The sequence below is a fragment of the Copidosoma floridanum genome, unplaced genomic scaffold (genome assembly GCF_036245765.1).
Source record: "Copidosoma floridanum isolate Cflo_tuat_1 unplaced genomic scaffold, Cflo_Japanese_pri ptg000006l, whole genome shotgun sequence".
Lineage (NCBI taxonomy): Eukaryota > Metazoa > Arthropoda > Insecta > Hymenoptera > Encyrtidae > Copidosoma > Copidosoma floridanum.
This window is the reverse complement of record NW_028321883.1, coordinates 28,844,121-28,859,048: the sequence shown is the minus strand read 5'-3', so window position 1 is coordinate 28,859,048 and position 14,928 is coordinate 28,844,121. Positions and strand designations below refer to the sequence as shown.

Below are 14,928 nucleotides of genomic sequence, written 5' to 3'. Positions count from 1 at the left end.
GTATATAATAGCAGATGAGAGCAAGAGAGTACAGTGTTGTCAGCTTTATCGTGGCAGGGCCGTCATCTTTACACAAGGTACCTTGGAAAAACTAATAAATTTTTTAATATCGATTTTCCGAATGACTTTTCCGCGTTTTATTGCTATTTTGCTCACACATGTGTATAATCAAAATGATTATAAAAAAAATATTACAAAGAATCATTTGTATGACAAGTACCCCACAGGGGCCCCTCAATAGATACGACACCAAACGCCCAAGCCTCCTTAAAGAAGAAAAAAAAGTTGTTGTTGTCGTATAGTTGAGTGCCAAAGCCCAACTCCAAGGGGGCCAAAATACAGAAGAGAAAGAACGTAACGCCTACTCGATATATCATGCAGCGAACAATAAAACTATCGTTTCCTCTCTCCTGCACTGAAACATGTGGCCACTACCGCAATACTGATACATACTTATAGACACAACACAATCGCTTCTCTACGGATGACGCATAATAAAGACTTCCGGTACGAGCATAAGCACACTACGCCCTCCTTCTTCTCCTCCTCCTCATTACCTAAACATATTATTTTTATCCTTTCGAGGCACCATTTCAGGCATGCATGGAGTCTCTCACTAACATTAATGACCTCTGTTATACGACGTAATGTATTATCGATATAATTATCGAGATATATTTAACTGTCAAATAATTAACGATATTATTATTCAAAAAGAGTAGTTAAAATAATATCAAGTAATGTTTATCTGCTGGGGTAGTGCAGTAGGAATATAATTATTATATGAGGCGCATTATAGGTGTTATTACAAATAATCCGTCCAAGCCTCATATTTGAGCTTGATCATCGGCATGCAGTATCCAAACTTTTGTAAAAGTATCAGGTCACGTGCATCTTGATTTTACAATACATTTAAATAATATCGTCACTGAATTGTTTGTTTTTTTTTTTTTTTTTTTTTTTCAAACAATCGTAACAAGTATAATACTTGGATAATGCATTTATGCAGTTCGCAATTAGGTATGTACGTATGATAAAAGAAGGAAGTTTGTCTCTCGACGCGGCTCTCGGCACGCGATTAGTTATATCATTGTATCACCGACCCGTATACCCGTGTGTTGACACTCTGCGCGCTTCTCTGAGCCTACTCGAGATCGACCGTTAACCCTGCTCTGTCTGGTATGCCAAGGTCACGTTTGTATAGGTATAGGTCTACGCGTGTAAACACGAGACAGATATCATTACGTCTCTATACCTCTATCTATTATTGACTATGATGATGATGTACCATCGTGTACATACACTTACATATATATGATGAGGCGAGATGATGATGTTGATTATGATACTTCGGATTCTTCGTATGCTTACTCAATTCTATGTATGTTGTGATGATTCATACTTAATTAATTTATTCGTATTTCCCATCTACTTGGGTTGATTCGTACAATTTGATAGTTACATTAGATTTGTTCAAGCCCCTTTTGGTTCGGTTCGGTTCTCTTAACAAAATATACATATATATAGGGAACCAAACAGAACTGGTTCTGTATGTATAGGTATATTCAATCAACTTGTATCAATATGTATCAATTCAATCAATTTTGCAAAAATGCAATTAATTTTCGTATACCAATTTACAACTATTGTTAAGAAAACCAATTATAGTTTTATTTTGTTCTGCTATAATAGCTAGAATGGACCTGCATGCTTCGTGAGTTTCATCGCTTAAAAGCGCTTAAAAGTACACTTATACACCCTGTGTAAGAAGGCATTTGTTTTTTACCAAAACTTTTTAAAAAACACCAACAATGACATCACAGTGTCATTTAGTTTTCAATTTAAAGTACGACTTAGACTAAATTAAATGATGTGTAATAGCTGCTGTGCGCCATCAATTACACGAATTTCACGTAATTCCGAATAGCATTTTGTCTTGAAACAGACGCACCGTTTTTTTGAACCTAAAGTGATTACAGAAATTTTTACCATCGGAGTAAACGAAAAAATAAATAATGGCCGCACGTGTCAAGAAACAAGCATTAAAATAAAAAATTTGAACTACGCGTAAAGTAAAAATTTTTCAAGTATAGGTAAAGGTACATCGTTCGTAAAGCACGAAATAAAGTTAGTTTTCAATTTCTAATAAATTGGCCAGAAGAATAAAAGCTCGAAAAAAAGGCTGCAATATTCCCTCTCTTTGGTAGCTAAATTATTGAGTATCAAATTTTTTTTCATCGTAGTATAAAATTCATTAAAAAAGCGATCTCCCACATAACGAAGAATAATGACAAAATTACAACGTATGTACGTACGTAAATGCATCTATAGTATGTCTAGTGCTCTAAAAATGGGATTCTCTCTCTTGATTTTGGTAAACTATTCCAGCCTCTATTCGCTGAAAGGAAAGTATCGGGACGTTTAAGACGGCCCTACACAGGTATTTACTTACATCGCGTCTCGACTAAATGGTACTTATGGATCTAAACGTTTTATTAACTTATAATGTCTAAGGTAATTTGTAATTAGTCAATCTCTACTTATCTGTACAAATGGGTAACTTGTTGTGCTTGTGGTCTGTGATTGCTCTTGAATAGGATATTTATGCTACTCAATTTTTATGTTATGTGACTATATGTCCTCTTTTACTATATTGTTGTTGTTAAACATCGAATTTTACTAAGTACTTTGATGTTACATTTATTATTTATCGTTAACCTAAATTTGGTCATTTATTGTATTTATAATGGTATGGTAAAACTCTACTGTATTTTGTATATGCTATTGCCATTCGGATATCTTATCCTTGGCATTGAATAAACTGTGTTTCAATTCAATTCAATTCTCTCTCTCTCTCTCTCTCTCTCTCTCTCTTCCTCGTAATTTTATAGAAAAGACCGGTGATGCAGCTAAGAGGTTCCATATCGGCGCGTGCAAAAAAAGTATTGCAAAAGTGTCTTCATGTTTCCCATACTCGGTGTGCGGTGTGTGCACTTCTCCACGTAAACGAACAAGCGATAGTTTAGTGAAAACGTAGCTTTCACAATCTATAAGTTTAGAAAATAGCATTGACCATCATTAGGCATGTAAAAGCTCTCTTGGCTTTATGTTGAACAACGAATAAGTCATTTTTATTTAAAATACAAAGTTTTTGAGAAAAAAAAAAAAAAAAAAAAAAAAAAAAAAAAAAAAGAAATGTTTAAATATCTAGTTCATGTACATATTTATGTAGAAAAACAATACAACGTATGAATCAAAGTAACGTGAGATGGCCAGGTAATAAATAATTAAATCGAGTAAAGTTTCAATGTTATTTGATTTATGCGGATTTACGAGGACGTAAAATCGAGGTGCACATATTTATAGAGCGATCTTTCGTCTGGAAATCAAATAATCTCACGAGTTACGTACTTATTATAGTAAAAACTATCTTATTTGGGTCGAAAACGTGCGGGTAATAATGACGTAGAAAATTTTCCTCAAGTCCGACATTCGTGAAAGGGTAAAATACAAATAATTATTTACTAAACTTGCCACAGTTGCAAAATGGGCGCGGGAAAATTAATTTGGAAAAAATCACCTAGGCGAGTGCTCGAAACTTCAGACACATATCTCGCGCACAATTATTGCACTTGACTGGAAGACCGTGATCCAGTTGATTCCCGCGATCGAAAAGGCCCCGTTTGTATAAGCGCGTCCTTGTTCATACCGTACATAGCGCACGCTTTAGCTTAAAAGTGTGTCTATCCACCTATACGTATACAATAAGCTTCGAGATTGTGTCACCCTCTGCTGCTATGCGCATGTGTGTACACACGCACTCATTCTACTACGTACATAATATCTATTTATCATCTTCTGCAAGCTGTTTTTTGTGTGTGTATATATATATACATAACACTCAACACACATAACACTTGGCGCCGATGGCCAGATCCAATTGCATTTATCGCTCTCGCCGTTGCTGCTTTCTCCCTTCTCTGCAGCGGAGCGCGCGTGCTATCTCTCCCCCGGCGACGGCCGATTTAACGATCTCGAAAATATCTTGCCGTACAAGCGCTTCTTATGCACATACACACACACAGCATAGGTACACCAGAGAGAGAGAGAGAGAGAGAGAGGGAAACCTCTACTGCACGCGTACGTATATAATAATATTATTATTATTATTATTATTATTATTATGCGCTGTAGGCTGCTGCATGTATACATGTATACTGTACGCATGGGAACAGTTGTATCTGCTGCTTTCTCCCCGCGAATCTTTCGGCGTCCTGCCCGCGACCGCGAAATCACTCGCTGGATTTTATCGCGCGTATCAAGCGCCCGCAAATACACACTTGTAAGTAGGTGCTCAAGTGCTGCACCATGTGTGTGTGTTTGGGCAAAGTAGGATGGCTCTCTCTCTCTCTCTCTCTCTCTCTCTGTATGCATAATATGCATCACCTTCATTCGTACTTTACCTCTTTGCATGACTTTGCATGGGTGTTGCAAGAGAAGGAATTTCGTGAAAAAGATACACTTTGGTACGTAAGCTGTCCAGATTGATGCTTATTGAGTTTAGCGAAGAAATGTGTAAGGGTCTTCGTTTATTAATTGCCAAAAAAATACTGTTCTTATACGTGACAACTACATACGCGCAAAATATGTTTAATATCGACTATATATTAATTTCGGTTTTTTATAATATATTATATTAATATATAATCTAGAGAACGCACCAAATATTTCATCAGTTGTACGAAACTAGACAATTATCAATGGAAAAAACCAATACAAAAAAAATTTCTGTCACTGGTTTAACACGTTTACAAGTGTGTATTATTCGTCACAGATATGTTTTACTCTCGACGGCTTTCTCGATGACAATCGTTGAAGAAAAACAATTGTTTAGTTTAATAGAATTTTAAACTATTTAACGGAGTATTTTATTTTTTCACACTAAAGAAAAAAAAAATGTGTATTTGTTTTATTGTAAAATTGAACACACGTTTCAACAAAAACCTGTATGCAACATAGTAGTCTTATACAATTAGGCGAACATTTTCTCGAACATTTTAATTTCAATTTCAATGAGATAGTTAGAACTAGAAGAAAAAAGATCTATTATTGTCAATTGGTCTTATTGTCGTTGTCGCAACCACCATAGTTGTCGTGTCATCAATGAAAAAACAACTCGGAATACCACCCGTAGTCGTCAAAAGTTAGCGCCTCCTTCAAAAGCCACTTTTCTCCCTCGCCCTTTCTTTCTATCTTCATCGACCAACTTTGTTTATATAGTTACGTACTCGCTTACACCGCATCGTCATCGTAATTTAGCTGTCGCCCAGCAAAAAACTGTATCAGCTACATAGTTAATTATTCTACACCTTAACCCTTTAAATTGTTCGCGAGCTCTTATCCACATGTTTTTCATCGTCCACAGAATTAAGTGACTTTCTTTTTTTTCTTTTTTTTTTTTTTTGTTACGAAATTCCCATAAGCCCGCAGTTATTTTTGAATGTGGGTTGTGCTTATGCCAAACAGAGAGCAGATCTTTATTAATAGTTCTGCGGCAGCAAAGTTTAAAGCTGCTGTCGCTCATGGATGCGTTTCGATTTATCGGCGCAGCAGCGTAGCCGGTGGTGCAAGTACATATAAAGTATAATATTTCTAGTAATTTTTCAAGCTGCCTGTGAGTAAAGATATTTAACACTCGAATCTTGGATTTTTAAGTCATGTTACAAGCAGTGGTTGTATTATTATTAATCATCGTAGTTGGACGCAATGATAGATGAAATCGAGGATGAAATTGTCAGTAACTTTCTCGTTTTTGTTGTAGGCCAAAGGTACGATGAGAATTAATTGATACCATCTTGCATTATTCGCGCGAAAATTCATATACGAGAAAAAATTAACAATTTTTTTCAACACGTATGTATACATACGTTTATATTATGCCGACATAAGTATTTCTAAGACCGCTATAAAATTTATGTTTCTGTATACTGCCCTTGTAGCTATGGGTATACTGGTCGCTAATGAAATCGTGATCGACAACTGAAAGCCGCAGCTGAGATGCGAACAATAATAAAAGTGTACGCATTTTCACACGCGTTGCATTCCATGCGATAACTTTCGCGACACATTCCGAAAAAGTTCCAGAGTCCCCTCCAAATCCGCGCACTTGTATGTATCGTTCAGCCGGCGTCGGCGGCGCTTCGCACAATGGTAAAAGTCCCGGATGATGACGTGGAAGATGGTGGGAGTTTGAAACGACAGGCAAGAGAGAGATGATGTGAACAAAAAGGGTTTTCGTACTTTACGGCACTTTCGTTCAATGTATAACTTACACCGCCGATGTATTAACAACATCGCAATTTTACTCTTTAACAAGACATATTATACATTCGAAGCCGTAGATTACTGTTACAAAGAGCACGGCAACCATGCTATGTTATCTGCAGTGTACAGTTTATACATAAAATATGTTATTGATAGACGACGACGATGCGTGAGAGACAAGTTTTCCTCGTCTCGTGCGAAAAATTGCATTCTCTCATGTAGATACCTACTTCGTAGGATTATGTATAGACCTATAATGAAGGTAATTTAATCAAATTCAAGATACTTATTAATCATCACACAAGAGGTCCACGCGTGCGACTCTCCTCACCCAAGTGTATTTAATTATACCTCAAGTGAAAGAGACGGAAGGGCTGTGCCCCCGTTTGTTAGGTATACCTTTCTTTTCTCTTCCGGCGTCGGCTTGAAATTTTTCTCATATAAATAATATATAACTATGTAATAGTATTACTTGCGATCGACGGCTTATTACGCCATTACTTACCCAAACATAATTATAGGTATATAATGAAATTTTCCAATAAACGCGAATCAAAGAGTACAGTCACTGCTCGCGTGTCACACATACACATAATCGCATAATCATTACCTCGATCATTACACACGATGAATCAGTAAACTGGATAAACGAATGACTATATAAAACAAATTGATGTCACTGAAAGTTTTTTTTTTTCTTTTAATTTAAATGGCAGCATGAACTACAACAGGAAGAATTACTGGTGTTGGAAGAAAAATAGCTAAAAATAATTGGCAACTTCGCGCTGCTAATCTGACATGATGGCGTGCTCCCGATGGCTTTGCACTGTTGCTTTGTATTTTATCGGTACGAACTGTGTGTGTATAATATACTACGTACTATTGAAATACCTGCCCACACATATACTATAAATGTACATGCAGACCGAGACGTACCTTTAAGAGTCGATGCAATGTACTTATTAAACGATAGTCGTTTTATGCGAGAAAATATTGCATCAAACTGATGGCTTTCGTTTTACTTGCATTTTCAGGTTACCCACAAAGTGACGGGACAGGTGATGGTCCTGAAAATGAACCAACTTCCGTCCAATCGACCAAACATGCTCAAGGAGGTGCAACTCATGAACAAGCTCAACCATCCAAACATACTCAGGTCAGTATTATTATCATTATTTTCTTTATGATAATACTTAACATATTGTGGAAAGTACAAAGTAATTGAAACAAATTTCATTCCAAGTAAATTTTTTAATCACTGGATGTATAAACCACAGAATCCACAAGTACGGGTACGGAAGTATAAAAATTTGTATTCTCTGAAAGATGAGCATTACACAACTCGCCAGATTTCGTTTTATATTATATTTTACTTTTGCTCACTTATTATACTGCATTATCATCATAATTTTTATGAAAATGTGTGTGTGTGTGTGTGTGTGTGTGTGTGTGTGTGTGTGTGTGTGTGTGTGTGCCTTACTGTTTTTGGTCTTGTTGCTGTATGCATTAATATAATAGAGGCAAGCTGAAATTATTTGTATGCGTACAATATAAATAATATAGTAGTGGGAATCCTTAGAAATTTTTTATGCAGTAAATAAAATCTTTTGGTATGATGTCGAATGTAATTTCGTATATTTAGGTGGAAGCTCTCGTTGTTACAAATTTTCACATAGCGTTGTTTGAGAAAAAATTGGACCTGCCGAAAGTTTTACCCGTTCAATCTATTTGGTTGATTTCATTTATTTATTCGAAATTGGCTCTGTTATGGCCAACCGATAATTTATTTCACTCTTTGGTATTATCTACAAATTTTTCACCCGTGCAAGTTGTGTGGGGTAAAAGTATATTTAATATTATTTTATTGGAACAACAATTCCTAAAAATATATATCGTAATTGAGCGGTGCACTAATGGATTAAATTAAAATTTTGTGAAAAGTATAATTTTAACCCGTGTCATTACTATCGAGATTGTGCTAAAATTATTTTTTATTTCCTGCATGGCAATCAAAATAGAGGATCTATTCCCTCACAAACACTTTTATAAATAGTAGTATAAAATTATAAACTTAATTACATCTTTTATAAAAATAAAATCTTCATAGACGTAAATTAGTGTTTCCAAAATAGTCAAGTGTAAGCTTACCATCCCGGTCATGTTGAACCACCTATTTGGTTTAGCCAAAGTAAATATTTACGTAAATTTCTACCGATCGTATTAGCACGAAATTATTTAGCTAATTTTAAATAATACTGCACTCGAAGATAACCACAATTTGTAATACAAGATAATCATATTTGTAAAATATGTCCTGTTTGTTTGACCATATATATTTCACGAGACTTATAATGTAAATAATTAAACGAGTAGATATTCCATTAGTAAGTTTCCTTGTTAATGTTACAGACGTTGTAATTTTGGGTCACCTAATAAATAACTGCGCTCATGATGACACTGGAATCAATTAAATTGAAATACTCGGCTACAAAGTACAATGGACTAATCGATCCCAGCATTTTGACTTCAAAACTTTCTGAAAAAACGAAAACAAGTATCAAACTTTCTAAATTTCTTGATGTAAGACTTATCTCCAAATGTGGACTCAGTGGTTCGAGAAGTATAATGTGAGCTGGTCATCGTAAAAAAAAAATTAAAAGAGAGAGAGAGAGAGAGAGAAGGAACTAAACACGCGTGCAACTGAAAGGAAAACTAGCGGAAAGCGTCATCATTATTAAGTATACGTACAGCCAAAAAACAACTTGATCCGTGCACTCGTTGATTGCAGTGTATGTTATTACCATAATTTAACCATATCCACAAACAGTTAAGTGTATCATATATAAATTATGTAGGTACATACGGGAACAATCGAAAGTGGTCCATCAGTGACGCTATACCGCGTTATACCTATACATGTAAACTTTCGCCGTGCCCGCGGAGAAGTAGAGCCGATCGAATCTCCCGCAAAAAAATTCAATGCTCAGCGTCGTCCCCTTTTTCGGACTTTTTTTTAATAGCTACTTTTATCACGGTACTCGGTTAAAGAGTAACACGTACCTATACTTATGCCTACTTATCCTCGCACATGTGTTGCACGCGAAAGTGAAAGAAACAAAAATTAAAACGTGCAGTTGAAGCAGAGTGTGCGGCCGAACAACAATGAAATAAACAACAACGTTAGTTACCGAAAAGAAAACTCTTGGATTACAATGTTCTTACTAAGTAACCGTGCTCACGTTAGTGTGCGTGACGCCGCGTGACGCTAACGCAATAACTGCAGTATAGCATGAATTTTGCTATACATAGCGCTGCTGGGTTGACATCGAGCAAAATGTAGATGGCTTTGTTTTTGAGCTTGTTTTTACTGTCACTTTTTCTAATTCCGAAGCAACATTTTTTGGCTTAAAATAAAATTTTTCGTTCTCTCTCTCTTGAAGCGTCGTTGGTACGGCTCATTTGACACCAAAGATTCCAAACTTGTAACTGTATATACAGCTACTCAGAGACAGTATACAATAATAATAATAATAATAATAATAATAATAATAATAATAATAATAATAATTGCATCCCAAGTTGCGTCATCCCTTTTAACAATAATGTTCCTGCCTCGCGCGACTTTAATTTTATTAAGCAATCAAGGTGTTGAACCGAGTGAGGCTCACTAACTATACTTGTATACATACGTATATCATCAGCAGCAAGCGGGTCGAGGATCTTTGGGTTTCGACCATAACGGCACTTTCCGAAGGTCGCGGACTCTCCACGGAAGTAGATTACCGGAGCTGATCTCCCGTATCGTTTTTCCCCTCTTTTATTTCCCCCACCCCCCACCATCCTCCTTGACGAATGAAATGTGCCACGGAAAAAGACGACCTGACCACAGCTCTCTCTTTCTCTCTTGCTTGCTCACTTAGCTGTGCTGGTATACGTGTAAAATTTGCATTGCGTACGGCAGATTTTAGTTGCAATAACCTTTACGTGTGTGTATATATATATATATATATATATATATATATATATTTACCAATTTTCGTTACCAATTTTCAAGTACCGGTAGTACAGGCATTATAGGGTCTATATTATAAGGGGGAGTAGGGGGAAGTAGGGACCCATGGATACACGTAGGGCTAATTTAGATTTTAGTCGAGGAAACAGCTGATTCATAAATATTTTTAGCGCTCACACAGCAATTTTCAATCTTTTTTTTTAGCGACTAGCTCACCCTATCGCTACATATGTGTGTGTGTGTGTGTGTGTGTGTTGGTGTTGGGGTGTGTATTATATTGTATACTCTGCCACCATGATAAGAAATAATAAATTAACCTCATGTAAATGACTGCCAAACAATTGATTTATTCGCGATGTATATATGAGCACCGCTGTTATGTTATATTATACACATATGCATATGGTTATATGGTGTGTGTGTGTAGAGCAATTACCATTGTCATGAAAAAATAATAAAACCTCGAATAAAACTACGGGAGGGGAGGGAAAAAAAAAAGAAAAAAAATTAGCTAAGAGTAGCCAAATAATATATATATATATTGGCGTATGTGTGACGGTTTGCAGGTTCATGGGAGTGTGTGTGCACGAGGGCCAATTGCACGCCCTGACCGAGTACATAAACGGGGGTAGCCTCGAGCAGCTGATAATGTCCCGGCACGTAGAGCTGCCCCATCAAAAGCGAATGAAATTGGCCCGCGACACGGCCTGCGGCATGGCGTACCTGCACAGCCGGGGCCTCTTTCACCGGGACCTTACCTCGAAGAACGTCCTCGTGCGCTGCTATCCCCGGGACGACGACGGCACGGAACAGCTCACCGCCGTAGTCGGGGACTTTGGCCTTGCGGCCAAGATACCAGATCCGAGCACCGGGTACAGACTTAGCACCGTAGGCAGTCCCTACTGGATGTCACCCGAGTGCCTCAAGGGCCAATGGTACGATCACAGATCTGACGTGTTTTCTTTCGGCATCGTCGTATGCGAGCTCATAGGCAGAGTACCCGCTGATCCGGACGTCCTGCCCAGATCCGACAATTTTGGCCTCGACTACCTGGCCGTAGCCGAGATATGCGCCGCCGCCGATCCACCCCCGGCCTTTCTCCAGCTCGCCTTTCACTGCTGCACAGTGAGTCTTTCGACCTTTTCTTTTCCTTTTTTTTTTTCCACAATATTGCGTTATCACAAATAACACTCTTATTATTACTATTATTATTATTATTATTATTATTATTATTATTATTATTATTATTATTATTACATATGTATATATATATGCCATGCTTATATGATTCTCCTTATATGCGTTATCATGCTATACTCTCTAAATTTAAACCAGTGAAATTTCACTGGTTAACAGTGTAATTTTCACTACCCTCGTCAGTTAGGATTAGGTCACATGCAAATAGTGAATATTCGCTTCATAAAATAGTGAAATGATTTTAACTCTCAAAAGCAGTGAAATTTTCACCACACAAAGCAGTGAACTTTTCACCCACGAGGCAGTGAAATTTTCACCCATAAATCAGTAAAATTTTTACTACATAAAGCAGTGAAATTGTCACCACATCACCACGTATTAGTGGTGTATTTATAAATTGATACAACAGTAATAACATAATACTTGAATCACTGCACTTTTATTACGAACTGAAATGCATCCTACATGATACACACAGTAAAATGAAAATAATAATTGTACACTGCAGAGAGGCACGTTTACTTCAACGTATATCATATAGACACATGGTACACTACATAACCTAATATTTGCCTTATGAAAAAGCATGGACTAACTGCTGGCAATTATGAATAGATACACTTTGATAATTTTACACTTTACTATATATATATATATATACAAGCTAGTATTAATAATATCGTGTTTACTAACTGTGATCGACAAAACTTTATGGCGGAATATTGATCTGACGACCATCACTACCATTAGCGCGAACACTGGAGGATTCTCGGTCCATGTATAGGGTAGATACAGGCGGAAGGACAACTTCACTTTGTACACAGTGAAATAAATTTTCACTTCACGAAATAGTGAATTATTTGACTATTTCTTAGCGATTAGTGATTTGAAGAACGTCTCACTTTAGAAAAGTGGAATTCTCACTTCATTGAAAGTGGAAAAAAAAACTTATATCTAAATAGTGAACATTTTCACTTAGCTTCAAGTGAAACAGACATTCACTACCAAAATAGTGAACATTTCACTGGTTTAAATTTAGAGAGTATCACTATTACATGATATCTCATCCACGAGTGTGTGTGTGTGTGTGTGTGTGTGTGTGTATAATACCGCAACCTTATATATACATATTATTGCCAATTCAATATGCCGTTCTATTTTCCAATAACATATTTTTTACACATTATATATAATACTTGCCAGCGAACATAATTATTTATATATTATATACATGTTGTGATATATAATATTATGCGATACGACAATAAAATAAGTATCCAATCATGCTTGCGCTTTCCCATCATCAGCTGTTTTACAGATAATGCGTGTATATACATTATATTCATATGGTTGCGTTGCGCCTATGTATACCTTTTTTTTCGCTCACTTCCTCCACTCCCGCATTTGCACAATATTATCAACCTAAACTTTGATTTTTTTTTTTTCTTTTTTTTTCTCCCAAGTAACCCAAAGCATAAATAACATGATGCACGCACGCAAAAAACTTATTGTTACTGCAGTAGCACTTACAATCATACACCCATCACCCAATCTGCACGTAACACAATGTACCTAATATATTATGACGTGGGTGAGGAAAGTTATATGAATATATAACACGAACGCATCTTGCAGTACGAGCCGCGGTCGCGACCAACCTTTCCGGAAATCGTTCTGACCCTCGACGCCTTGATCGCGAATCACGAGGACGAGACAAAGACAGTGGTGGGCAAGCGGCAGTCGGTAGACCAGGATATGCTCATGTCCAGCATAAACACAGGGATGATGCGCATGATCGCGGGTGCCCGGAGCCGAGAACCGAGGCAGTTGGGTCGACGCCAAGCCCCGGCCACCAAGCCTCGCAGTCGCTCGGCCGACGCCCGAGCCACCTCTCCGCCCTCCTCCTCGTTCTCTACGTCGACCACCTCCTCCTCGTCCTCCAACGCCACCTCGTCCTGTCGCTGCTGCTGCGTCACGGGCAACAACCACCCGACCCCAAGCGACAAGGCGCGCTGCCACTCGGCCAGACGGGTCGCCGAGCTCGCCAGTAGACGCGACCCCCATTACCGGCCCATGACCGCCAATCCCTTCCACGCCCTCGGCGGCGTCAAGAAGATACTCGGTGACCTATTCTCGAGCTGCCTGGAACTACCCTCGCTCGAGGACCCCACCAGACCATCGGTCCCGGGTAGCACTGGCACTCCCAACAACCGTCCCAGGGGAACAGCGCAGCAGCAGCAACGGCCATCCAACGACGACAACGCGAGTATCCTGGTCCGCAAGAAGCCGAGCTCCGAGCCGAGCAGCCCCACCGCCCGCAAAAAATGGGAAAAAAAGGTGAGTGTTATTGTCATTTCAATTGATGATTAATAATGATGATGATGATGATGATGATGATGATAAACTTGTACGGGTTGCAGGTCGCGGCGACAAAGGTAGGGGCGGCGACGAGCTTGTTCGCTCATCCTCTGTTCCGGGACGGTGGGGGCTGGGAGCCACGGCGCAGGGGCAGCTGCGAGTCGGGTTTTTGGAGCTGCGTGGGGGAAGATCTGAGCCCAGAGCCACCGGCCAATCACAGGCGCCACGCCTCGACGACCTTGAGCAGCTCGGCCGCCAGCAGTCTGTTTCTTCTGGACGACCACCGGACGAGTTCCATCTACACGGACTCGAGCGAGGACATTGCGAGCTTGGGGGGCAACGACTCGGCGACCTACTGCTGTGGCTGGGAGGAGCGGTTCGACAGGTGCGGCTGGGGACCCACGCACAGCAAGACCATCGCCAAGATCGTCGAGTACTTTGAGCGCAAGCACCAGGCCCCCGGGGCCGCCGCGGCCGCTGCTGCCGTTGCCAGGCTCCAGATGATGCAGCACTCGTCGGTGACCGTGCAAGCTGCTGCCGACTGCCCCCCGAGTCGGATAGCCTTGCTGAGGGCGAGGCTCGAGGGCTCGGCGCCCCTCAGTAGTATTAGCGCTGCTCAGAGGCTCGTTGTTTGCGAGGGCGCGGTGCGCAGCAAATTGCCGCTATTTGACAAAAAGTGACCACTGGCCGCGAGGGAGCTTCAACAATTGAGGGCCCCGGCGAGCCGGTGAGCCACTTCTTACTGTTATTGTACCGTCGACGACCGGAATGCCGGTGACGATGATGATTTCGCCTGAGCTCCTCTGTGCAATGTTGTTTTGTTTCACGATCCCCCCCTGGGATGGGGTATATTACGTTGGGTAAATATATACATATATACGTTGATCGGATATTACTGTAACCTGAGTCGTATTATGATTCAAGAGTATCAACTTTCCTGTCAATAACTTTGAATAGCACACAATTGCGCAACGATCATTTAGTTTCTGAACAGACTTTTGTTGTTTGGAAAAGAAAAAAAAAAAACTTATTTTCGA

At 39.1% G+C, this 14,928-nt stretch overlaps 1 protein-coding gene across 1 annotated transcript in view; it reads left to right on the top strand.

The window, feature by feature from the left end:
• The window catches only part of cdi (serine/threonine kinase), a 57,053-nt gene extending 42,125 nt beyond the window's left edge, over window positions 1-14,928 (top strand). Inside the window, exons 2-5 of the mRNA XM_089588414.1 lie at window positions 7,359-7,480; window positions 10,903-11,461; window positions 13,169-13,870; window positions 13,954-14,928. Coding sequence (XP_089444540.1) covers window positions 7,359-7,480; window positions 10,903-11,461; window positions 13,169-13,870; window positions 13,954-14,571 — 2,001 coding nt within the window. The 3' untranslated portion in view covers window positions 14,572-14,928. The remainder of the gene's footprint in view (window positions 1-7,358; window positions 7,481-10,902; window positions 11,462-13,168; window positions 13,871-13,953) is intronic.